Consider the following 26,500-nt stretch of genomic DNA (forward strand, 5'->3'; position numbering starts at 1 on the left):
AGTTAACAAGTGGCCAACTGAAGCGTGCTGTGCTACTTTGGATCTTGAGCAAGTGCCTGATGGCTCCCTGAAGATCATATGAGTCTGGTTTTCTTCAAAGTTTGATGCAGCACATCAGGTTATAGTGACCACTTGCATCCATGGAGGTAAAATTTCAGAGTTGTGCTCAAGCTGAAACTAACCTGAGGAGAGACTGAAGAAAGTATGGAGAACACTACCAGCTGTACATCATTATCTGGGGACTCACCCATGATAAGGGAGTTACCTGCTCCCAGACACATGTGGACACATAGTTTATAACCGCAAGCTACTGCAGGATAATGAGTTACCCATTAATCAGCTGAGACATCATGGTAGTGTTAGCAGATGTGTTATACTTTGCAGCTGGAGCAGATTGAGAGAATTTATCTGGTCATTTACCACAACTCAGCTAATGACGCGCTACTCCACAAATAATTTGATTGAGGAATTGCCATGGGATATGCTAGGAGCCAAAATCTAGCCCGTACTGTCAGGGATCCCATCATTGCCAAATGCACTCTCCCAGCAGATTTACTGTCACTTCTGTTTCCCTCTTGTGGCATTAAGTGCTAGTCTATTGGTTTTTACATCAGTTTAAGTAGGATTAACAATAGAAGTAACAATTTTTTTCAAAATTGAGGCTGATATTAGAGACCTTTAAAGTTGCTGTTAGGCTTCAAGGGGATGTTCTGACAAACTCATCCATAATGCAACTTGGGTGAGGAAAAAAAAATCACTTTTTATTTATTGCTCCCTATGGATCATATAGCTGCAATCACACTGAAATGAAGTGAGATGCTAAAGCTATGACTACAGTAATTCTGTGAAATTCATGCAGAGTTCATTTTATGCTTAGTTGGATCAATGTATCATACATGTCAGTTCCTATTTCCTTGAATTTATGCGGGTAGTAATGTTTGAGCAAAGATGTGCTACAGCAAAACAAGTATTAATAAATACAGAATAATAAACATAATACAAAAATACTCATTCTCTAGTGGTATGGACAGAAACCTTAACAGAACTTGTTTACTTAGGAAAGACTGCCAGCAACTTGTGTATCTGACTTAGAAGTACTTGAGTGAAAAGTGATGCCAGCTGGATTTGTTATGTAAATACAACTTCTAACAGATTTTTTAGTATTTTTGGTCTCAGTAGAAGAGTCTTAAGCTTGTTAGCTACAGAGATATACGTGTTGTACATATTCATGTTCTGGCATATGATAACACTATTACTAAATTTACAGAAAAGAGGTGTTTGTGGTGAAATTAGTGGATTCAGTTGACTTCCATGCAATTTTCAGACTGTTCTAATCCAGGTCATACTAGTTGCTCCTTAAACTATGTCTCAATTCTAGAACAAAGTACTAGTTCTCCAAGCTTGAAATAAGCTCTTCTAGGTGATAATGTGCAATTCATCCATCACTCCAGTCAGCTGCCAAGTAATGGTTCTGTAGCTTTCCCTTTTACAGTTTTCTGGTTGATGACATGTCCCTAAAGAAAAAGTTGTTATATTTGCAAGCATTTCTGAAAGGCAGAGAAGAATTGCAATGTTCAAAAACATTTATATAATATCCAGATCAGTAGCTGAAGTTTAATTAGCCCCTTTAAATTTTGAGCTAATTGTATGTGAACTTTAATGAAATCCATAGAGCTTTGCAAAAAGCATGGCTGAGAACAGCAGCAGAAAAATGATTAGCCTCTCCTAAAGTCTATGTAGTCCAGACAGTGAACAGGTTCTTTGCACTATTCCCTTTTTTCTTAATTTCTGTATTTTACTTACATTGTTATAAAAATAATATCCCACTGGCTGTCCCCAGTGAGACTCCTCATTTGCAGTCATACTAGCCTAAATTACATATGTAAAAGACCATTGTTTAATAGCTTTATAAACAGCAATTAGTTTTATTTTCATAAAGTCTTAAGTTGAAACTTGCACCAATGTTAAATACCCAAATATATGGCTTAAAAGCATAGAAAATGAAATGTATCTTTCCAGAGGGACTTAATCCTTTATGTGCTGATAAAATCAATAGAGGGTGCTGGTTTATCTGTTACCTCTAATAATTAAAGTCTTAGCTTTAGGCTTCTGAATCAGAATGCTTTTGCTAGAGTCACTTTGAATCTTTCTACTAGTAAGTGAGGGCACTGACAGTCAGTGGTTTTTATTTTACACTTTTTTAATATGAAGAAAGAAATACCTGCCTTCTAAGATTTAGTGTTTAAAAATGTCAGAGAACCTGATTTGGTAAGACAGATTGCTTTAACTTGCCCTACAAAGACATGCAGACCAGAATGATATGAATACTGATTTGTGCTCTCTCCTTAAAAATACTAAAAGGAAAAGCATTAGAAGACAAATCTAATTTAGTTGTTCCAACAGAATACGCCACCTTGGCTCAGTTACTTTGGCAGGCAAACAATGGTGGGCTCAGCTTTTGCAGTATTAAGTCTAAAAAGATGCAAGTCTCATGTTTGTTCAGTGTAGGATCTTTCTGGAATAAAATAATACTGAAGTTGTTCTCCTTGAGGTAGTGGCTGTGTGTGAATGTGGGTAGGTCTGCGATTGCCATCTCGCCTGCGGTGCGTGGCTTTGAGCATCCTGTAGCATGGATTATTCAACTGGTCACACGTGGCAACAGGCTTGATCCTTTTAAAGGTATTGACGTTGAGAACTCCGCCAGACTGTTTACTTCCATCCCACAGTAGAATGGTAGATACAGACAAACAAGCATCTGTAGATAGTTACTAAGGGAACATGCAGATCAACATGCAAATATTACATGTGCTTTTTGTGTGCATAATAACTTCTTAGAAGTATAGCTGAAGAAAACCCTGCCAATTATTTTACTTTGTTTATTATTATATATTGACAGAATTGATGTAGTTTGAAAGAAATGGGTGTGTAGTGAAAATGAGGTAATTCAGAGAGCAAAGGTAAAATAAGTGGTCTGTTACACTTGGAACGCACAGTCAGTACCTCACCTAATATACTGTTGTGCCTGGTGAGGAGGAACTGTGCAATAGCACTGGTCATATTCACTAGGTCAGGACTGATAGAAGTTCTAATTATGGAAGCAACAGACTGAGTTATCACATCTAGATCTTTCCAAAATGAAGGACACAGTTTATGTTGTGTGCCATTTAATGCAATCAGGCTAGTGAATAGTTACGGTACCAGTATCATTGATCACTAAGGTAAAAAAAAAGTCACTTTATCCGCATATTCATACTTACAGTAGAATTGAAAATACAGAGGTTAATTGTTGCTTTCAGTTTAAGTCATTTGAAATGTGGATGCTTACAAAGGAAATCTAGTAACTGCTCATCCAGTGCTTCACTGTGCTGCGCCTGTCAATCCAGACTGGCCATCATGCCAGTCTAACAGCTCAATTCCCTTTCCCTTTTCCTCCTTAAAAATATTTTAACCACTGGGATAGCTGTAACCAGTAATAAATTAAAAACACTCATGAACGTATGCAGTGTAAAAACTGTTTTTTAAACAAGATTAAGCTCTTGAGAACTTGGAACACAATATTCTGCTACATGCGTTTATTAAAGAACTACTCTACGCTACAAAGAATGGTTGGTTGGCTGGCAGGAGCTCAGAGAGGGCTTGAAGTTTGCATGGGACTAGTTCCACACAAACTAGTTCCAACAATTCATATATAAACATATTTTTAAAAACTCCATTTCATTGTTTTATGGGTAGGAACCTGAAAAGCGAGAGATCAGATCAGGATTTATTCTACAAGTTTCCCAGACAAAGAATTTGCTACCAAGCAAAAACTAATTCTGATAATTTAAGAAAACAATTCCACTTACCTGGAATTTGAGGTGATGAGTGACACGCTCAAAACCTATTAAATTTTGGGCAAATTACTGCCTGTTACTAATCTGTGAATCTATGTACTTTTCTGTTTAGGTTTATCTCAGAGTAGGAAAGGCTTTTGCAACAAATTTTTTATAGCACTAAGCCTTCCATAATGATCTTAGTTTGAGAATATTGTGCCTATGTAGGTATGCAGATGACTTAATGTATACAAGTAAACCAAGAAGGAATCTAAGTAGGACAATTAGACCTAGGTGCTATTTTTCAGCAAACTTAAAACCACTTGGTGTGGGGGAGAAGACATAAGAAGTTTCAGACAGCTTGTATAATTTTATTTTCGTGCAGTAAGGAGCAAAAAGGAAGTACTGAGAAAGATAATGTTGTTTGAAAATGGAAGTGTGCTCATAGCTGTTCCAGACAATTTAATATGTATGTGTAATACAAGTGTAACTCTACAAGGAGACTATTCATATGCTTATAATGAAGGATATATTCTTGTACTTCAAAGGCTATTGTAATATTGTTCATTAACACGACTGATCCATTTTCGGGCTGATCTCCAAACTCTGTTATTCCTTCAAAACAGGTGAAGAAAAAACCAAGAAGTGGTCAGCTGGTGACTTAAGGGCCAGGTACAGCTCTTGAGCAGCCAGCTGTGGCTTCCGTGTTGGGATTACCTTGAGGGACTGGCTGTGCTAATGGAAAGGCATCTGTGGGAGAACTCGAGCTCAAGTGGAAACAGGTCACTATGGTACACAGCAACATACACACACCAAATTAAGTAGTAGGAGTCCCCTGTCTATGATCTAGTCTCCAAAGTATGTCATACACATCTTCTAGCTCTTGGCTGCAAGCTGTTGCCATGACCTGTGGAAGGTTGCTAAGCTGCAGGCTGTTTACACACTCATTCTAGACTGCAGTTCCTATTTTCAAGGGTTTCTTTATGGCTGGATGAAAACACTGTTTGTTCCTCAGCAAGGATTATTTCTGTGTCAGGTAAGCGAATTCAGTGACGCTTGCCAAGTCAGCTGAAATGAAGTTTCTTTAAAAGAGAAACAAGAAATGTACAGTTGAAAAACTGGTAAATACATGAAACCAAGAAGATGAGGAAGCAGCAGCAATGTATTGGATTGATACACTGATACAGCAACATATCCATACAAGGAAAGAAGATAATGGAGTAGATCGTCTGTGCACTATTATCCACTTGAGCATTAAATCTACTTCTTTATTAGATTTGGCTGATGATACAACCTCCTCTTATTTTTTGTGTGTGGTGGGACTGTCAGGTAGGCAGCAGGCTGGTTTCTGGATTTTTTTTTCTTTTTGCTGCCACTTTACCTTGACCTTAAAGATAATTTGTTGATCTAAAGATAACTTCTGGATTTTTTGGATCCAGTTTCAGTCTAAGAAAAAGGCTTTAAGTTGTTATTATTTTTTAATATACTTGGAGAAATAAATTGATTGGTGAGGTCAGTCACCAATAAGTTGGATTTCTTGTATTATGAGGAGCATATAATAACCACTGAGAACTGTATACTTAAATGAATAATCATCTCTCTACATTTCATCCTCTGTTCCCTTTTCTGTTATATGAGTCATGACTTTAGGGATAGCATCCCACAGTCTGTGTTTGCTTACTTTTTTTTTAAACAGTAAAGGAAACAAAGCTGTTTAATTATTATACAATGAAATGGTCTATTTCTAACTTCCTTAAAGTCTAGTCAGAAGACTCTTCTGCAAGACTTCCATTTTTTTAATGCTGTACATAAAGTTTCAGTCAGCTTTGGAGCTAGAAATGTATTGCTTAAGAGCATATTGAGAAGAAACTTGTTTACCTTTCTTTCCCACGGTTGCTTCGCAAACTAACAAGTGCATTGTCTCGCCTTTTACACAACAGCAATTGGATTTTTATTGTTCCTGAATTCAAGATCAATAATTTAGTCATTTATATTCCAAAGATAGCAAATTATGCATAACTTATAATACTTAAGTGATGCTATGATCTTAAAGACTGTGCCAAATGTTTTGCCCTCTAATGCTGTGTATGACTTTCTGAAGTATTGTTGGTCGTACATAAAACACTTGTAAGAAAAAAGTCTGCATAATAAAAACTAAACAGTAACTTTTTCTTAAAATGGTCACAGGAGTATAACATACAGGAACTTTCTATCAACCAATAATTTTTTGGGGGTCCTAAGAACACTGAAACCATCCTCAGTTACAGATGGTGCATTAGACTGGAGCACAGTTACTAAGGTCTGTGTGCATCTGCTTTTGAAAGTGGAAGGATTATGTAAGTCTCCACAAAAAAAGGCACATTCTTCTACTTAAAAATTCATCTGTCATATTGCACATCAATTTGGGGTCAGTTCGCACTCTCCTAACTAATGGAATAAAGTTCTGGTATTCCATACAGTCAAGTGTTTGGTTTTATACTGTGTCTTGTTTCAAAAGGGCTGAAACATGTTTTTTCCCCGAGGCAGGTGTTTTAATGAGAAATTTGTCGTACAAATTTCTGGTAAAAGGCAGGTTTCAAGCAATGTACCTTATAATGAGTTGGCATTGTAACAATTTACTGTTACATACTGTTTTTCACTCAAGCAGCTCAAGGGACTTTGCAATCATCAAATCTTTACTCTCCTATAGGGGTTTACACAAGCCCTCCAAGTAAATCCTTGGCCTCTCTTCCATCCCTTTGTGCCAGGCAGAAGAGCCGCATTGCTGTTAGGGCTACCAGAACTCTGGGTTTGCTTGGGAACATATTACCCTGGTGCAGACACTCCACAGATTTGTGAGGCTGGCCTGGAGCGTCCCTCCAAGAACTGTGTGGGTCACTTTGCTTGAAGCAGGAGAGGAGCTGCGTGCTGGGCTTGCCTGCGATATTTGTTGATACCTGGGGCATTGATGAGGCTGATACGGCATATGGAAAGGGCCCTCTGGTGAAATACGTTGGGACTTTCTCCAGCTCCCAAGGCATCTGAGGCTGGGGAGGATGCAGAGATGGCTTTATATTTTTATTGGATTTTGAAAAAACAAACCTACTAGAACAGTTATTCCTGTATGTGTTCCTATACTGTTTACGGTAATGTTATGGCATATTTATGCTGCCTAATTAGTTCTAAAAATAACAAACTTTTTTTTTAAGTTAAGGAAAGATGCTATACAAAACCCCGTGCAAAAGTGAAAATAATCTCCTGTAGCGTCCTACCTATTATTACAATATAATTCTCCAACACAATTCCTAAAATGGTCAGTCATGCCAGAACTTCTGTAGCTTAGTCTGCATAAAAGGCTGCTACTAGCACCGAGCAGCTAAAACAGTTCATGCAGTTATCACTGCTCTGACACAGCACCTAAAACGAAAAAATGAGAATAGCAGTGCTTATCTGGTAACAGGTTCTTCAGTTGCCTATTCTCCTTTCAGTCTTCAGACATAAAGGTAAAATCTCAGCTTTTCTTTTCTTGGCTGCTGTACTGTCAAATTAGAAGAAACAGTGAAAACGTTAGTTCATACTTCTATCAGAATTATCATGAGAAGGGCAGTTAGACTTCAATTAGAAGGTCTGGAACCACAGATCACTGATTAGTTTAGATTGTTAATCAACATGATCAACTTCCACCTAAAACAGTGGTCTTAAATTCTTTGCATTAGACTAGTTATTTTTATATTTAGTTCAACCTCTTTGAAGAAACATAGGCTGTCTAAATTTTTCAGCAATGAACATTTTACCCAAATCACTAATACATCTAAATCAGTAATACATCTAAATCAACTTACTTACCACATAATATAAATGTTTTCCCTTTTAAAAGCAAGGCTGTACAGTGTCCTGCCTTCCTCTTTTCTATAATTAGCACAAACATTTGGAAACTGCAATAATACTTTATCTGTATCTTTACAAGAAAGAAAATGACCTAAAAAGGGAAGAAAGGCTAGTCTAGGAAGGAGCACAGCTAATATAAACATCACCCACAACTTGCAATCAGGGACACCCCCCCACCCCTCCTCCCTTCTCCAACCAGATCCTTTCAGTATTTGTGTTTTGGTTTTGTTTTTCAAACTCTGTCTTCACTACAGATTTCCCTACTTGGAAATATTATCGTTTGAGATCACTGTACCACAACAACACATAAAGCTGTGCCAAGCAGCAAACTGGCCCATGGTGTAAAAGCTTTTAATAGGTAAAAAACATGTAAACTACAGACACAGGCTACCCCGACATGGTAGTATTAATTTCATCTGTCATTTTAGTAGTGTTCACATTGTTCAGATAACTGTGTGCTATTTCTAGACCTAGTAGACACTTTTCAAATAAGAAAATTGTGAAGAAAAATATGACTTTCCACTTGGAAAACTGAAATTTGGACTGCTGTATACTGTCAAACATCTGGATTAGTGTCTTTATTATAATTTCAGCCAGTAATACTTTGTCCGAGTTTTCTGAATGTAACAAACGGTTCAAAACTCTGAGTTCACAAAAATACCTGTGGGTGGGTTGACCCTGGCTGGACACCAGGTGCCCACCAAAGCAGCTCCATCACTCCCCTCCTCAGCTGGGCAGGGGAGAGAAAATAACGAAAGGCTCGTGGGTCGAGATAAGGGCAGGGAGAGATCACTCACCAATTACCATCATGGGCAAAACAGACTCAACTTGGGGAAATTAATTTATTGCCAATCAGATCAGAGTAGGATAATGAGAAAATAAAAGCCAAATCTTAAAACACCTTCCCCCACCCCTCCCTTCTTCCAGGCTCAACTTTACTCCCGAGTTCTCTACCTCCTCCCCCCAGTGACGCAGGGGGACAGGGAATGGGGGTTGTGGTCAGCTCATCACACGTTGTCTCTGCCGCTCCTTCCTCCTCAGGGGGAGGACTCCTCACGCTCTTCCCCTGCTCCAGCGTGGGGTCCCTCCCACGGGAGACAGTTCTCCACGAACTTCTCCAATGTGAGCCCTTCCCACGGGCTGCAGTTCTTCACAAACTGCTCCAGCGTGGGTCCCCCATGGGGTCACAAGTCCTGCCAGCAAACCTGCTCCAGCGTGGGCTCCTCTCTCCACAGGTCCCGCCAGGAGCCTGCTCCAGCGCAGGCTTCCCACGGGGTCACAGCCTCCTTCGGGCACATCCACCTGCTCTGGCGTGGGGTCCTCCACGGGCTGCAGTGGATATCTGCTCCACCATTCACCTCCTCCATGGGCTGCAGGGGGACAGCCTGCCTCACCTCACCCTAACCCTAACCTCTATCGGACATAGGGGAAGCTTCTAGCAGCTTCTCACAGAAGCCACCCCTGTAGCCCCCCCGCTACCAAGACCATGCCATGCAAACCCAATACAGTACGAGAATGATTTTATGCCAGGAAGAGACAGTATAAGAAATTAGAGGGACTTTGTAGCATAAGAAAACCATAAACATATCTTTCCTGACTGGTTAATCATCCACGGCAATGGAATTTGTATGAACACAGAAACTCAGCAGTAGTATTTCAGTAGGGCCCTACGTAGAAAGTTAGATTTGTGATTCTGCAAAAGTTTAGTGCACAGCAACAGAAAATGCCTTTAAACATGTTTTATATGTATGTAAATATAATCACAGCTCCAATTTCTGGACATTCAAACTTTTCCTTAGAACCCTTTTAGCTACAGCAATTAAGCAGAAACTGAAGATACAACTGTTGATGTTACAGTTGGTACACAGCCTTGGTGATTCCTCCTGTGAAATCTGCACCACCTGCACAAATTGTGGATAATAAACCAGACATAAAGGCTAATTAGCTGGAAAATACATAAGGTTAGACCTATCAGTATGATTTAGGAGAAATCCCATGAAGCAATTGATTCCTGCAGAGATTGAGATCTCTGTTGGATACTAATGGTTGAGCCCCTTGTTGGATACTAATGCTGTGGAAAAATAATCCGTCTTCTTCATACAATTCTCCCCATTTAGTCAGTTAGACACTGTATTGGGTTTGCATGCCAAGGTTTTGGTAGCGGGGGGGCTTCAGGGGTGGCTTCTGTAAGAAGATGCTAGAAGCTTCTCCTATGTCCGATGGAGCCAATGCCAGCCAGTTCCAAGACAGACCCACTGCTGGCCAAGGCTGAGCCCATCAGCGACGGTGGTAGCACCTCTGGGATAACACAGTTAAGAAGGGGGAAAAAAACCTGCACAACTGCAGCCGGAGAGAGGAGCAAGAATATGCAAGAGAAACAACTCTGCAGATGCCAAGGTCAGTGGAGAAGGAGGGGAGGAGGTGCTCCAGGAGCCAGAGCAGAGATTCCCCTGCAGCCCCTGGTGAAGACCGTGGTGAGGCAGGCTGTCCCCCTGCAGCCCATGGAGGAGGTGAATGGTGGAGCAGATATCCACTGCAGCCCGTGGAGGACCCCACGCCAGAGCAGGTGGATGTGCCCGAAGGAGGCTGTGACCCCGTGGGAAGCCTGCGCTGGAGCAGGCTCCTGGCGGGACCTGTGGAGAGAGGAGCCCACGCTGGAGCAGGTTTGCTGGCAGGACTTGTGACCCTGTGGAAGGGACCCACGCTGGAGCAGTCTGCTCCTGAAGGACTGCACCCCGTGGAAGGGACCCACGCTGGAGCAGTTTGTGAAGAACTGCAGCCCGTGGGAAGGACTCACGTTGGAGAAGTTCGTGGAGAACTGTCTCCCGTGGGAGGGACCCCACGCTGGAGCAGGGGAAGAGCGTGAGGAGTCCTCCCCCTGAGGAGGAAGGAGCGGCAGAGACAACGTGTGATGAGCTGACCACAACCCCCATTCCCTGTCCCCCTGCGTCACTGGGGGGAGGAGGTAGAGAACTTGTGAGTAAAGTTGAGCCTGGAAGAAGGGAGGGGTGGGGGAAGGTGTTTTAAGATTTGGCTTTTATTTTCTCATTATCCTAGTCTGATCTGATTGGCAATAAATTAATTTCCCCAAGTTGAGTCTGTTTTGCCCATGATGGTAATTGGTGAATGATCTCTCCCTGTCCTTCTCTCAACCCACGAGCCTTTCGTTATATTTTCTCTCCCCTGCCCAGCTGAGGAGGGGAGTGATGGAGCTGCTTTGGTGGGCACCTGGTGTCCAGCCAGGGTCAACCCACCACAGAAACACAGTCAGCATTGACAAGCACCTGGGATGGTACCAGTGACAATAAATTGAAGGCTTTAAAATACATTTGGCACTAAGCATCACTGTGTTGCTAGTTTACTGTTAGATTTGAGGTAGATCGAATCTTCCACTCAGTAGATGCTGTAGGTCTAAGTATATTGCCAGGTCCTAAATAGCTGTTAAGGACACAGAGGCACAACGTTTATTATTACAATTCAGACAGACCACTAAGATGGTAGTTTGTTCCCACAAGAATGAACAGTTAACAATAATTTCTGGGACAGGTAAAAGCACCTTGATTATTAGGGTTTGGGCTCCTTTATGCCAAAGCTTTCTAATGGGACCTGGAAGGCTTGCCAAGTTGGAATGAGGACTTAATATAGGAAAAAAAAAGGAAATGGTCATGTTTAATTTTGTGGCTGTAAAAGATGACTGGATTATAGGGAAGGCTTTTAGGTTTGAGAATAGTGTTGAGGACTGCAGGGGAAGAGCACTGGTCAGGCAGTACTATGATAAGGGGTCATTTTGGCAAAGGAAACTAGTTTATTGTTAATTCATTAGGAGGCTTAGGGTGACAAAACTAAATTTAGGGTTATGGCAATGGCCCAACAGTGGAAGTACTTCTTCAACTCCTGCAATTTCAAACAGTAACAGTAAATGTAACATCCCTCCGCCTTTACTCTAGCTAAAATTCCAGTTTAGAGATGACAAATCCATAGACCATAGAAATCTAGCAATGGAAAAAAAACACATTTGCCTTTGCTTCTGAGCTTAAACCCAAACCTTATGGTACCTATAGCTCACCAGTCTCAGATCTAACGAGGATCCATTTTATCCTGTCTAGAGCCCTCACTCAGTCCACAACTTGGTAGTACTCATCAATAAAAATTGCTCTTCTATTCCCACTGTCGCCAAGCCATCGGACTTTGGAGTCCTAAGCCTATCCCCAGTTCTAGTTTTTATCCCAGTCTTGCAGGATCCAGCAATAAATCCAGTTTTTCAGCCTTTCTCGTTTGATCTCTCAATGCTAACCCTAACCTGAACTAGGGTTTTTGAGGAAAGAGCAGGAAGTCAAGCTTGTCACTTTCTACCATCTTTAACCTTAATCTAACACTAGGCACAAAATGGATTAAGGCAGAACCTGGAGAAGAAACGGACTGAATTGCTTTTAAAGCTAGTATTTGGCACATCAGAGTCTACAGAACAATTTATTTATTGTTCCACATGGCTTACAGGTTTAAGATGAGGACTCGGTACTTATAGGCACAAAGAAGTTAAGGTTTGTCTAAAGGTACATGTGTTACTGGTTTCTCTTTACATTGAGGCTTAGACAACAGCCAGGAACTGAACTATCAATCAGATGTCTTGTCGGATCCTGCAGTTTCTTAGCTGGGACTGTGACTGGAATCAACAGAAGCATATGCTTTTACATAGACACAATATGCTGGGGTGCTTTTAGGGCTACTGTCAAGCTTGAACTTTGGGATAAAACCCCAAAGTTCATTCTTCCATTCTGTATTGCCCATAATACTAAAATGAAGGTGTATGGTAAAGGGGTAGATATTTGAAAGACAATTATGAGATGGGTAAGTCGACTGTAAGGTTGAGCAAAAGCAAAGATTAAAATGTAATGCTCTGTTCCACAAAGACAGCAGTGCTACAGTGAGGGCTGGTGCTAGCAGAAATGCATGGAGGACAGCCAGAATTCCCTTAGCTTTGGTTATGTCTGGAAAAGTGGTGGCATATCACTTACACAAGTTCAATGAGGATCAGTGAAAATGAGGTAAAGCACTCTTAAAAATAAATTTGGCAGTACGTACACTTCAGTGTGTCATGACCCCTGAATACAGGAAAGAAGCAGCCATCTTTTGAGGCAGGATTTCTTTTGACTCACTGAAAGGCCTTCATCTTGTTCCCAGAACTTGACCTACATAAAGTTGCCACTCCTCTGTTTCTGTCCTTAAATGCTTCTGAAATGGGTGTATTCAGACAAGGACTGCCCTGTAAATGGCTGGATTGCATCCTCTTTCTCAGTCATTCTTTGCAAGCCCTGAATATTGCTACATGTAGGAGTTGCCAAATTACAGCCAGAAGGGCAGAACAGAATGCCTACAGTTGGGAGCTACAGAATTTTTTAAAAAGCCTTCTAACCTCCCCCCATATCTCACATTTCTGGTCTCACCACGACTGGCTGCCTGTCTGCAGAGAAGATAAAAACATCGTGGACACGTAAGTGTTAGTTGAGGCTAAACCTCGTTTGTAATGCTGCACGCATGGCAGTTATTTAATGATGTGTTTGCTGCGCTAAATTAAGTCAGGGCTCTCAGGAGTAATTGCAGTGGCTTCATTTAACGAAGCAATACTACTCACTTTAATACAATAGCCTTTTGCAACCTGGAAACCTAGTATTTACCTGCAGAGAGCATTCTCCGTTCCAGCCCTAATTTTAGGAGGCTATCCGGGGTAGCTATTGTTTTAACTCCGACGGGTATTTTGGGAGGGAAGTCCCCTCAGCTACGTGCAGGCAAGCACCGTAAAAAAAAAAAAAAACAAACAAAACAAAAAAAACTACACCGGGCAAAGCCCCGACAGAACGGGCCGCTGCCGCCGCGCACACAGGACGCCCGGCGCCGGCAGGGGCGGGGGGCGGCGTCCCGCGCACGGCGCCCCGCCCCCGCCCCGGCCGGAAGTGCGGGCCAGGCGCGGCCCCCTAGCGGCGGCGCGGCTCCAAGGAGGAGGCTCCCCGCAGACGGAGGCCGCTGCCCGCCATGCTCTTTCGATTCGGCGTGGTGCTGCCGGCCCGGATGACGGAGGGCGGCGGCGTGCTGCTGGTGGCCGGCTCGCGGCCGGAGCTGGGCCAGTGGGACCCGCAGCGCGCCGTGCCCATGAAGCCGGCGCGGCCGACGGCCCCGCTGCCCGCCCGGGAGCCCGTGCTGTGGCTGGGGGAGGTGGTGCTGCCGGACGGGGAGGCCGCCAGCCCCTTCTGGTACAAGTTCCTCCGGCGACAGGGCGGCGGCTTCCTCTGGGAAGGTAACGGACGGGCGCGCGGCGGCGGCGGCCCGCCCCGCTCCTCGCGCCGCCCCTTCTCGCCCCCCGGCGCTCGGGCCGCCCGGCCGTGCCCGCGCTCCCCGGGCCGCGCGCCGGCGGCTGGGCGGGGCCGCCGCCTCTGCCCCGCCCGCCCTGGCTGGAGGGAGGGGCGGCCCGCGAGGCGCCGGCGCGCGGGGGCTGCCGTTGGCGGCGGCTGGGGTCCGCGCGCTCGGTCGTTGTGCCCTTGCCCTGCGGTTGGGGCGGCCGGGGGAGGCCGCCGGCGGGTAGGAGCCGTCAGCCGCCTGGGCGGTGGGCTGCGGTGAGGCTGGTGGGAGCGGGTCGGGCCCGGAGCCGCCCGGCCGGCCCTCAGCAGGCGCGGGGCCGCTGGGGCTCGGCCGGGAGGGGCGGCTCTGCGGGGGCAGCGCAGAGGTGGGAGCTCTTCTCGAGGGATCGCTTGCCGCGCTGGCGGCTCCGGCAGCTCCCCCTCTTGCCCGGTGCCCCGGAGCATCGCCCGGGGGCCGGGAGGGGTGTCCCCGTCAAACGGGCCATACCCTGAGCTTGATGCTGCCGGGTGTCGGCGGAGACGGCGTCGGCCGCCTCCTACACAGGGAAGGCCTGAATTACGCTTGCAGGTAGAACCTCCTAGGCTGTCGTGACATGACATGAGCACTCGCTAACAAAAACAGGTTTTAACCGTGTGATGGGGGAGAGTGAATGCAGAAGGAAGCTGCTCTTCTAGGTTGGTAAAGGTTCTTTGAAACAGATTCTTTTTTTTTTTTCTTACTTTAGGCATCCATTGTCTTGATGGTTTTTTTCTTTCTTTCCCCAGAAGTAAAGAACTCAGAATTTCCTACTTAAGCGTTAAGGTGTGATTTGTTACTTTATTTCAGTAAGCTGAAATGTCTTGATGGCGTTTTCAGGCTGGCAAATTTTACCATCGGAATTGCTGAGAAAAACAGGGAAAAGTTCTGTCACAGCTTTTCCAGTCTTCTTGCTGTTTCAGTAGTACTTCCACCATGATTTTCTCCTGTTCTGTGTTGTCAAACGTTGAATAACTTTAGTTAGTTCCCCTGTGCTGTTCTAGTACATTTAAGTATCTTAAATAAAAGAGAACCTCATACAATTATATGCTGAGTGAAATAAAGCTTTAAATATACCTCTTGTCACTGAGGAATAGATCTGACTTGGTGAAAGGAAAACAGATGATTAGGTAATTTGCGAGGGGTTTTTTTTAGCTTATAAAATAATTTTATGAACTGTGTACTGACATACACATTGTAGAGCAGTTGCTCTTCACCCCTTTTAAGAATACATATCATACTTTTAAACTGCCATTCTGTCACATAGACTAAAACATGCATGTCGTCATAACTGTTGCATTTCTTTTTTCTTCTTTATGCTAATAAAAGACTACATGTTAATAGTACATTCACAGAAGTTTACATCATAAAGTACTATTTACACCATGTAATAGTAATTGTTTCGTTTAGCAGCTAAAATAAATAGTATATTCTGCCTGTTTTAACCATGTTTTTCTTTTGCAGAAATGCAGGAAAAGTGAATTTATGGAATAAAAATCTTTGCATCTGTCCAAGGAAGCAGAATTGGGTCTCTTTTGAAGGTGCCAAGTTGTACATAATATGCCAGTGATATTGGTATATAAAGAGGTCCTCACCACACAGAATATAGAAATAATAATAAAGTGTTCCAGTCTGTAGAGAATCTGCAATTGTAAGGTGATGGTTACTGTCTAGTTTGGAAGTAATGATATCTCAAGGTATTTGTCCATACCTGGGAGCACACTTAGTAAATGTAGTCTCTTGAGTAATAAATTGATTCTGTTTTGACAGTAGTGCTACTGATGCAGTTTTAGCATTGACCTGTGTGGGATTTTGTTCTTGTCATTGTGAATGCTCAGTGGTTTGAGCTTATTGCTAGCTAGAGTGATAGAAGACAAACGGGTATATTGTCCAAATGCAGAGGGTTTTTTTAATTAGTCATTCATATCAACCATTTTTTTCTAAGTTGTTATTTACCACAAAGAGCTACATTTGCTTAAACCCTGCAATTTATTGTTCTTCATGTCTTATGTGAAGGGTGCTTAAGGATGTTTTTTTATCCAATAATCAAGCAATGTCTTGCAGTCTTTTTTTGTCATTTGTTTTAATGATTTTTTTTTTCCAACTGTAGATCAGTAAAAGTTTTGGCTATCATCTGCTTATTCTTGTAAAAATCACAGGTTGAAAAGAACTACCTTTTAAAAAAAGAACAAAACTTTTTTTTTTGTGATAAGCAAATGCTGTGCTTTGGCTCTCTAGTATCCTGTGTGTTTAGAATTACAGTGTGCTTTGGGAGACATTTAGCAGTTTACAGAACATCTGCAATTTTGAAGACATGGTCATGAGGGATAGAGAAAGGTGCAGAGTGATACTTGCTCTAAATTTATGAGTTGAGGCATTCATCTGTAACCAGAGAAACTTCTGTCCAATTATGGATGTCAGATGTTTACATATATTGGATGTGAAATAATGTGCCATATTTAAGAAAATTACTCCCAATTTTTTTAATAGTATACTTCATGTGAGAATTCCACTAGTAATGCATAGTATTTTTATAATACTACAGTACATGTTCCATCATATGTTTTGAGTATAAATTTAGTTCATCCTTACAGCCATTCCAATGCAATCGGGAAACTAAAAGATAAAGTGAGGGTATTTGTTTCTGTGGGCTAGAAGAGTCAAAGTCACGGGCTGGTGTTCTGTGGCTTTTGGGTTCTGCCAGGTGGTCTGGTCGGAAGCCTTCAGGCAAGGCTTGGACTGCGGGAGGGTTGCTGGCTTGTTGCTTGTGTCTGGAGGGAACTAGTTCCCCTCTCTAGGAAGGATGAGGTGGGAAAGGAAACTCTCTTATGCTCCGGAAGGGTCAAATGCTTACCTCCGCTGTTCCAGGGTGATGATCCCGCATCCAGGGCCTGTCACTTAAAGCCATTGGGCTCTTCTGGCTCAAATCACGTGATTTCTGTATGCGCTCTGGCCCAAGTGAGGTTTCTTCAGGGGTGGTACTTTGCTTACCTGCCATGAGCTCAGCTGAAAGGCCTGTTATCCAGGAGGGTTTTAAACTGCTACAGTATCTGTGGAAAACATGTTGATTATGTTCGAGCTTTAGAACCTGGGAATAGGTTTACCCATTAGAAGAAATAAATGAATGTATATACCCTTTTTTTTTTTTCCAACTGCATCGTATGTGTCTTTCTGTGTGCTTTGTTTTTGATGTAGATTCTTCAGAACTGGGTTTATTTACATCTCTTTCAGCTTGGAAAGTAAAAGTATGTTGTGCCTACTGTCAAAACTAAATAAATACAAGGTGAAACTTACGCTTGAATTTATTTTTGTGAATTTATGCTTGAACACTCATCTATGCCTTTTTTCCCCTTTACTCTGGTCTAAATAAACTGCAGGTATCGTACAAGATACATGTTCCATAAAAGGACAGAGGAGTTATTAAGGGTATGCTCCAAACTGTGTTTTGAGATGATGGAATACGGTCTATTGACACCTTACGTTTTGACAAGGGGAAAAATATGTATAAAAAGTATAAGCTTATATTCTAAAATGTTGATCCATTTTCACATAACCGTTAGTTTGATGTAGTTGGTGCTTGCTTGACAGATACAGTACTGCCAGTTAAAGCTGAAAAGCATGATCAACCTCCATTTTGGTAATCTGTACAGGTGAGCAGAGCCTTATTCCTTCCAAAGAAACCATTGCTGCTTTTGGGGAGGAGGGAAAAGGAGATGTCTTGTTTGCACTTACCTGCTGCTGCTGTTGCCTGTGGTTTCTCGGGGGCCCAAAAGAAGTAGTACAACACAGTTCGATTTAGGAACAGTTAGGTTACACAGCCTGTGGCTTGCTATGTTGGCATTCCAACATTTCCAGTTCATGCTCCTGTGAGCTTGTTAGTTGGAGTTTAAGCCATCTGCTGGACAACGTACAGTTCTGATGATAGTTCAAAAAGACTGGTACATTTATGGAGTAATAAAGGTTTTAATAATATTGTAATATAATTAGTGAAAATATCAAGTAAAATTTACTCATAGCTTTCAAGGGTTGAGCACTTGATTGAAAACATTGGTGACAGTAAGGCACATTAAAATTTCTTTTTTAAAGTGGCAGTGTGTTGAAATCTAAAACAATCTCACTTCTTGGCCTCAACCCTGTGGAACAAAATGGGTATAATTTCTTAATTTAATGGAGGAGATTCTTTAAAAGCTGTATGGGAAGTTAATACCTAGTTGCCATTCGAGTTGGAGCGATTGGAACAGATTGTAAGAGATTGTAATCTACAGATCCCCAAATTAGATAGCAGTTCTATTATTAAAGAAAGAAAAAAAAAACCTGGAGAGGATAATATTTCTCTATACGTCTTTTAATGCAGATGTTTTATGTGGTGTTGTTCCCACTGGGTGTCGCCATTTTACCTGTGTATAGCCAGGGACTGCCTAGTTTCTTGCAGCTACTTGCACATTTCATCAGTATTTGGTGTAATCAGTTCTGCTTTTGAAAATAATCCAGGGCTTTACTTGCCTCCTCCATCCCATCTTGTTCTGAAGTAGGTAGTGACTAGGAAGGAACATAAAGTACAATTGGATGTTGATAGTGGAATAATTGTGCATAATATGCATTTTGTTTGTGCAAGGCTGTTGCTTCCTGGGCAATGCTAGGTGCCTTAACACCTTTCAGATGTGCGGAAACTTTGTGAGCAAAAGTGGGTAACTTTGAAATCTACTACCCAATACCTCTTTAATGAATGAGGAGAAACTTTTGTTTACAAAGCGCAAAGCTCCTAGTGTTTTGTTTTCAGCCACCTCAAGACATATACTTAGCATGGATTATGGTATAATTGGTAGCAGGTTTTTCATTACTTCCTATCTGTATGTCAGCATTAACTGGCAGACTGCTGGAGATCAATAAAACAACAGAGAGTTGCCCATGAAACTGCAAAATTAGAAGAATAAAAATATGTACACATGCATTCCTCTGGTTTTGGCAGGTATGTGTCATTTCCTACCTGCAGGGATAATCAGGGGCCAGCTCTGACTGCTGTGCGAGCCCAGTTAAAGCATTTGTGATTATAATGGTAAAATTACAATAAATGCATTGTTTATGGAAATACTTTATTTATCATTTTCCCCATCCCCCACTTCACTCCCTGCCCTCACTTCCAAGTGACAGCAGCATGCTCTATGGGTCGAGAATTTATTTTCAGTGGTGAGAAGCACTGAGAAGTGGTGAGTAAAGTAACTGGGATGATACTTTGATTAAGATTTTGCCACGGTTACTATTTTGATGTAGCTTGTTTCCTGCCTATAGTTCAGTAGTCTTTTCTGGTATGGTAGAAAGTAGCAATCAGTAATACACAGTACAATGCCATAGAGAGTTTCAAAGCAGTTAGGAAGACTGTATCACATTATACAGTTTGTTGCTATCAGCCATTATTCTGTCATCTGCATTTCCTTTATTCTTATTTCCACCATCTGTCTGAGAAGAACCTCTTTTTCACATGAGCTGAATTCCCTTTTAGTTGCTTTTCTCTGGCTTAATCTATGTCATTAGACTGGGCATTTGGCTAAAAACTCTTAGTATGGTAGTAGCTCCCACTGAGAAACACCTGTGCCTAAGCAGACCTAGAGAAAGAAATAAAACACACGTTTTTGAAAGTTGCCTTTGAAAATTCTTATTTTCTCATCTCTGATTAAAAAGAAAAAAAGCCTTGTTGATTAACAGCATTAAGTGCTGAGGAGGGCTTTCTTGTAAACCATTTAGTTCTAATTCTGGCATAATTAAAAAAAAATCTATAAAAAGAATGCTCTTAGGAGTAGACTAAGACTAAAAAATCTTGAATTCAACATAGATTTTAATAGATTTAAAACTTGTTTCCTTGGTTATATATATCAGCCCTACCAAATGAGAAGTTGAAACAATCTGCTTTAAGATTTTCTACTGCTGGTAGAAAATAAACATGTGGTGTGTGATACAAATGGTCTTCTTTGATACCTCTTTCGGGCTGGTAAATGCAAGGAAACATTTTTGAAAATTAAACCAGTCATGAAGAAGGTGTTAGTGAACCAGGTGTGGCAAATTAACAATTTTGTCTTATAGTAATATTAAATACTTAAGTAATAGAAGAATTTCACCTACTGTTTTCAGAATCTAAAGGGAAGATAGTTTATTGACAGCAGAAAAAGTAGCATTAAACAGTAGAGTAAGTATATTTTTATTAAGCATACGAGTAAGGGCTGGTACATGACATACAGAATTAAAATGTGTTATTTGGTGCTATTCGTCAGAGGTGTAAAAACAAAGGGCAGCTATTCAGGGGCTTTACTGAGACTTTAGGAAGGTGGGACTCCAGTTTAAGAGCCTGTGGCAGACTCCGACTGCCAAAATACCTGACCTAGCTCAGTTCCAGTGAGGGGAATTCAGCCTCCCATCTCTCTGGTTTTTAACAATTGATAGCAGTTCAGCCTTGGTGGGATTGAGACAGGTCCTCTTTCAAGACATCAGAGATTCAATTTCGTTCAAACAGACAGCAGGGAGACTTTCATGACAGGATCTGGTGTAAAGGGTAAGTAAATGTGAATATTGTAAGTGTAGTGATGGAAGTCCAATTAGAGTAATGGCTGGTAATGACACCATGCAGTAGCACATTCAGGTAACTGTGAGAATCAGGTCCAAAATAGGGCTTAAGGTTTTCCTTCATTGTAATGTTGGTATGAAAGATGGTTGGAAGGTATGTATGAAAGGAAGCTAGCAAGTACTTAATCTTTTAAATTCTTCATTTCAGAGACTTTTTTCCCCCCATCTGTTTCCTTTAATCCTGTTGTTCTATTACTATTTTTTTGAAAAATTTTCTATTCCTCAACCCTTCCCCATTCCTCTGCCCCAGAGTGTATATAATGCTTACAATGTTATTCAACTCTTCCAGGGGAATTTCTAAGCATAAACTCAAGATGTTTGTTTACCTTGTTAAAGGACCTCATTTAATATTTCAAATCTAATTACTTATATTTAAGCATACTTAAAATTTTGACTTGACATATGTAAAGCCTGCTGGTTCATGCAAAATGCGTGACAAAGATTAAAAAAGTAAGTCTTCGCTCTTACTGATTTGAAAGTAGGTGATCTGAAAATTGCCTGGCTGCTTGCTGTTTGGATTTGTTAGTTGCCATTGAAGCTAATTTGCATACCTAAGGTCATCTAAGTAGCCCTGTGGTTTTTCAAAGGTAGCAGTGAACTGAGAAACATGCTGACCTTGCTGGGGTTTGGAGATTTGGAAGTCGTATGCCTGTGGTTTCGGGTCTGGCTAAGGCAGGGATGAGATACACAGCACCTCTACAGCTGCTGCTGTGCCCTGGAGTTTCTACATACCTTCCCTCACACACTAAAAACCAGAAAAAACTTCCAGCAAGGTATGCAACAAGCTGGTAGCTGGGAGAGCTGTGGCTGAGCAGTAGACTAAGTGGCTTTGCTGCAGAGCTCTGCAGAGCCAGTGGAAGAGGCAATCTTAACTTTTTCCATTCATTCATGGTTTTTTTGTTCACCACATTTAACGATGCTGAGAAATCTCATTGGCCTAGATTTTGCTCATTATCTTTTAGGATCAAGCTGATAATTTCACCAGTGTGACTCTTCCAGAACATTATGCAATCTGTTTGCAGTTGTCTGTGTCAAGATGAGCCTGTGCTGTTGGCAGGCTGTTGGATTATACTTTTTTCATCTCTGCAGTACAGCTGTAATAACATAGTAACTGAAGGTTTTTCATTGTATTCTGTTAGTGCATGTGGTTAGCTCAAATTTCAGAAGAGCCTCTTCTGGTCCCTGCTTAATCTTTTCCAGTCCTTGATCTTTGGACATCTTTTTCTTACTTACTATATCTTCATCTGTTTTTCCTTTGTTTCGTTCTTGTCTCCATCTTTTGCCAGTGCCATTTATCAGGTATGTGGAGATCTTTGATTTTAATCTTTTGTTTGGTTGTTTGTGCAGCTAGCCTCCTTCATATGCCACTTTGATCATCCTTCATATGCATTAAACCAGGAGCCATATGTGCAGTCATGCAGATTGTGAAAGAGCCCTCTGTGAGGCTTGAGCTGTAAGCAGGGCTGCTGGTTGCTTCGCTTTCCAGTAGTTCCCTACATCAGAGGATTCCACTGTGCAATCATCCACAGTAGAGAGAGCAACAGGTGGGTTGCAAAAGCAATGGAATTTTATAATTTAATGCCTAGAAACTTATTTTTAAGTTTCTCTTTCAGATAAGCATTTTTGCTGTGAAGAGTCACAAAGACGGAATTTAAATAAAATTGTTCTGGACCTTATTGAAGGAAAAAGAGTGCTACCCTATCGGTTAAACTGGGACCTGTATCTTATAATAAGCTCTTCCAAATTCCATTTGGATCCTTTGGATTCCACATGATCAATTAACAGGAGGATTGGTATTGTTTAGATGTTTAACTTACCCTTTTTTATGGTTGAATTTGACATGTTTTCAAATGATTGTGTATTTGCCTCCCAAAAATAAATAATTAAACCAATGTTTTGCCACTTGGAACAACATGAATAATAACAAGATGAAGAAAAATACTAATTTAGAGTGGTTTGGGCTGTGAAAACATGTGTTTCCTGTTCTGTGTTGCCCTTTCTCAAAGGGCATTTGTGCTTGTTTTCTTTTCTGCAAAGATGAACAGGTGAGTGGAAAACAGATTTGATTTTCTTTGCTTTACTACTGGCTCTAGGAACAGAAAACTTGAAATGCTGTTAAAATTCCCCTAAATCTTTGAGGCAGCACAATGTTTCTTTGACTACAAAAAAAATTTAAAATTTCACCTAAATAACTGTTTATTTCATATTAAAAATACCTGGAAGCCTACCCAGTGGTCTGATGTTGTGTGCTGTGAGCAACGTGTAAGAAAACAGCATTTGGTTCTGAGACTGGTGCTCTTGTTTTATGAACACTGGCGAGGAGGCACACAGCTGCTGTGCCTGAGCAGGGCGTTTAAATGAGAGTTGTGATGAATTCCCACTCTGGAGACTGGTGGAGTCATGAACGATTTGTTTAAAGTATCGTGAAGTCTTTGTACAAGGTTTGGGTAAGCTTGGGGAGACTAGTCAGTGTAAGGGGACAGATGTATTTACATGAACAATTTATGCACCAAAGGCTTCCCTTTGGTGAGAATTTGCCTTGCAGCTCCCCTAGGGATTTTGCAGTATGCCCTTGTGCTCAGCACTGGTATGCTTCAAGCTGTTTCCCTCCTAACACCCAGCTTGTAATACGGATGCAAACTCCTCTGGCCGTTCAGTCTCTGCATGAGTGGTATGTGCCTGGGACTGGCCGGTGGTGCACGCTTTGTTGCTGGTAAAGATGTGATGTGCACTTGTGGTCCTGGAAGCGTGTTGGATTGCAGCAAATTAAATCCTGGATGTTCTCTGTGCCATGCCAGGTGATGATGTAGAGGTGTCCTCACAGGCATGGTTGCCCAGCATGGTCAGGATAGCCGCCTTGGCTTGTAGATAGGACCTTTCCGAGCCTCAGGTATAGAAACTAAACTTCAGCACTAGGCCTTCAGTTTTGGTAATTTACTTTGTGAAATGCTTTGCGCATTTGAGAAGTGAGTAATAAAGCTGAGTTTCTGTGGGGATGGGTTGCTGGCTCTGACTTCTTAGGAAGTCACTTAGAACATCCAAAGGTGGTATGGCCTTTCAGATAATGCAGATAACTGGGACCTGTGGGGGAAAAAAGTGGAGTAGGAAGTTGATGTGGGTATGAGCAGCTTCAGTCATGAGCAGGCATGTCCAGACTCTGCATACATGCAGTCTCATGGCACTTCTCTCTGGCCTCTATCTTTTCTCTCTGGTGCCTGAGCAGAAGGTAGTGAATTAGGAAGGGCTGCAACACATTTCTGATGCACTGAGAAGAATCGGATTCTGCTGAGCTTGGTCCCAGTGCCTTCATCAGGTGCTCTGTTTCCTCCCAGACTAACCAACCACACCCCACAAACAGCCCTGGACCAGAGAGAGAGCGAGGAAGCGGTGGTCTTTGATCTGTGGTTCTGCTGGTTGCTGCCTGGAACCGACACCCTGCCCAACTTGCTGTCCTGGGCATGGGAAAGTCCCCATGCTCCAGGGATCCAAATCCAGAAAGGACTTTGCTTGGCCTGTCGCGGTGAGGGAGGGGAGAGTTTCACTTTGTGTGCCAGATTTTTATCCTGCCCCTGACTGAAAGCTTTTTCGTTCTTGGCACAAACTCTTCCTGTACTTGTGAGAAGTCTTGGGCCATCTCTTCTGAGTCTGACAGAGTCATGTAATTACCACAAAGGAGATGCAAGGACCCTGCTTCCATCAGCAGAGATAAAGGGGCTAAGATAAGACTAAGGCATGTTTTGCCTGGAGGTACCTCACACCATGAGGCTGATGCACCTTGCTTCAGACAGAGGATACTCATGAGGAAAGGTTTAAAAAGATAGGGGTGGAAAAGAAAGAACTGAGGATTATCCAGTTAATGATTTCTGCTCATCACCCAAGCTGTGCCCATTTTCCTAGCCGTATACATTCTGCAAATATATAACAGAACATGTAAGTGATGCTAGTTGTTTTCTATTTAAAATGTGGTTTACGATCAGTTACCTTGAATTAAAGTTGGCTTTATTGGCTGACTTATTTTTGTATTAAATGGCTCTGGGAGATAAAAGTTAAGAGAATTCAATCTTTAACCCTTTTATAGCAGCTCTAAATTATAGATGAGTTCTACAGTCCTCCTCCAAACTTGTCATCTGGCTCTACTTCTGAAACTCTTTCCTTGCATTTTTGTTTTATGGCATCCAAAATATTATGGTTTTCCTGTGACAAACTGTGCTAGCAGAAGCATGATGTCAACTGATACAACAATTTTCTCTTTTTTTGAGACTCATTTGTTAAATGCATCTTGTGAAGCAAACTGTGGCGAGAAGGGCTTGTGTATTGCTTGGATATTGCCTGGGTAGTGAGATCCTGGTCACTTGTGGTAATTGCCTTTTTTCATAACTCTTGCAAGGGGAATGGGGAATTCAGCTTCCTGAACAGCTCAATATGATCATACTGTTCTCTAAATTAGTATTTCTTGGAGATGGTAGCACTCTCTCCTTCCTATCTGAAATTATATCACTGTATTGATTGAATATATATTCAACAAATACATGAATATATATACACACACATGAATATATATGTTGAATGAATATAATGTATGTGTGAATATAAAGGAGCAGGCAGCTGGGGGCACCGGGGCAGTCCCAGCCCTGGGCATCGGGCACCTCCTTGGGGATGGGGCTGAGGCTGGGACAGGACGTCTGCCCGTGGGTGGGTGGGTGGGGGTCAGGATCAGACGCAGCCTTGTGATGGCTGGGCAGGGCCATGGCAATGTGCATTGCTACAGACAGTTATCAGAGGTAAAATGGGGAAGGCAAGATGTGTTATTTGTGGTTGTAAAGGTTTTGCTGAATACATGAAGTCAATTAAGTGTCATAAACATACGTAGGTTTTGTTATGCTGTTGTATTCGTCGATGTATACTGCTGTATTCAAATATTGTTTAAAAGTGGTAAGAATGTGTAAACAATTAGAAATGTGAGGTAAAAATATAATGGTAAGATTTGTAGCTTCAGGAGTGACGTATTGATCTTGCTCACCTTTGTCTTACCATTGCATATGATGCATAATGGTTCAGCAATACAGAAAGAGAAAATAGTTTTCTGCCTAGTATTTTCTTTTTCTTTTTGGTAAATAATAATATTTCACAATTATGATAGAATGTGCTGTGTGTCATCTGGAAATAAGGAGATTGTTTGAGCTTTAGTATTAAATGTTAGTCTTATTCTGTAATCATTGCATTAATACATCTCCCAAAATGCTCTTGCTCCAGCAAATTTCCCTAAATATGGTGCTTGGAAGCTGATCATGCATTTACGTGCAGTGTGAAATTGAAGATATTCCTTCGGGCATAATTTTACTCAGAAATGTTCTAACATCATTAATAATGTATAAGTGTAACAGGCTTACATTAAAAGCAGACCATAGACTAGGTCACTTCTAATCTGCACAATAATTCCTACATGGCAGTTAGTATTGCGATAAGTATGTAAAAATGAGGGGGGGACAATATACATGTACTGAATTTTTGGAGGCTAGATAACCTTTTGTTTGATGACATGACCTGGTTCGATTCAAGTTGCTTACTCTGGCATGGTGTTAAAAATTGGTTTTCTGTACTAAAGCTCACACTATTGCTGTAAGAGAAGAAGAAGGGGTAATGGATATTAGAGAGTGGAAAACCGTAAGAAAAATTTCTTACTTTGGACAAGGCCATTTTAGGTAATTGTGATTGCTCAGCATTGCAGATGTGACTGTCTCTCTCTGGGTCACTTTGGGCAACTTTTACTGTGTATGAACAGACTCTGTAAGTGGGACATGTGCATCTGAAGACTACAAAGCAATTGTTTGTTGGTT

At 41.7% G+C, this 26,500-nt stretch overlaps 1 protein-coding gene and 1 long non-coding RNA gene across 2 annotated transcripts in view; one reads left to right on the plus strand and one right to left on the minus strand.

Annotated features, from left to right (window-relative positions):
- Positions 1–4,410: 4,410 nt before the first annotated feature.
- On the minus strand, positions 4,411–13,470 carry LOC140650078 (uncharacterized). The gene is made up of 5 exons (XR_012041846.1): positions 13,355–13,470; positions 7,209–7,329; positions 6,622–6,838; positions 5,691–5,772; positions 4,411–4,894 (listed from the first exon to the last, which is right to left on the minus strand). It is a non-coding gene; the product is annotated as an uncharacterized lncRNA (long non-coding RNA).
- Positions 13,471–13,667: 197 nt separating this feature from the next.
- Positions 13,668–26,500, plus strand: part of EPM2A (EPM2A glucan phosphatase, laforin) — a 42,707-nt gene continuing 29,874 nt past the window's right edge. Inside the window, exon 1 of the mRNA XM_072856183.1 lies at positions 13,668–13,971. Within this exon, the coding sequence (XP_072712284.1) occupies positions 13,710–13,971 (262 nt within the window). The 5' untranslated portion in view covers positions 13,668–13,709. The remainder of the gene's footprint in view (positions 13,972–26,500) is intronic.

Source organism: Ciconia boyciana, chromosome 3 (assembly GCF_034638445.1).
Source record: "Ciconia boyciana chromosome 3, ASM3463844v1, whole genome shotgun sequence".
Lineage (NCBI taxonomy): Eukaryota > Metazoa > Chordata > Aves > Ciconiiformes > Ciconiidae > Ciconia > Ciconia boyciana.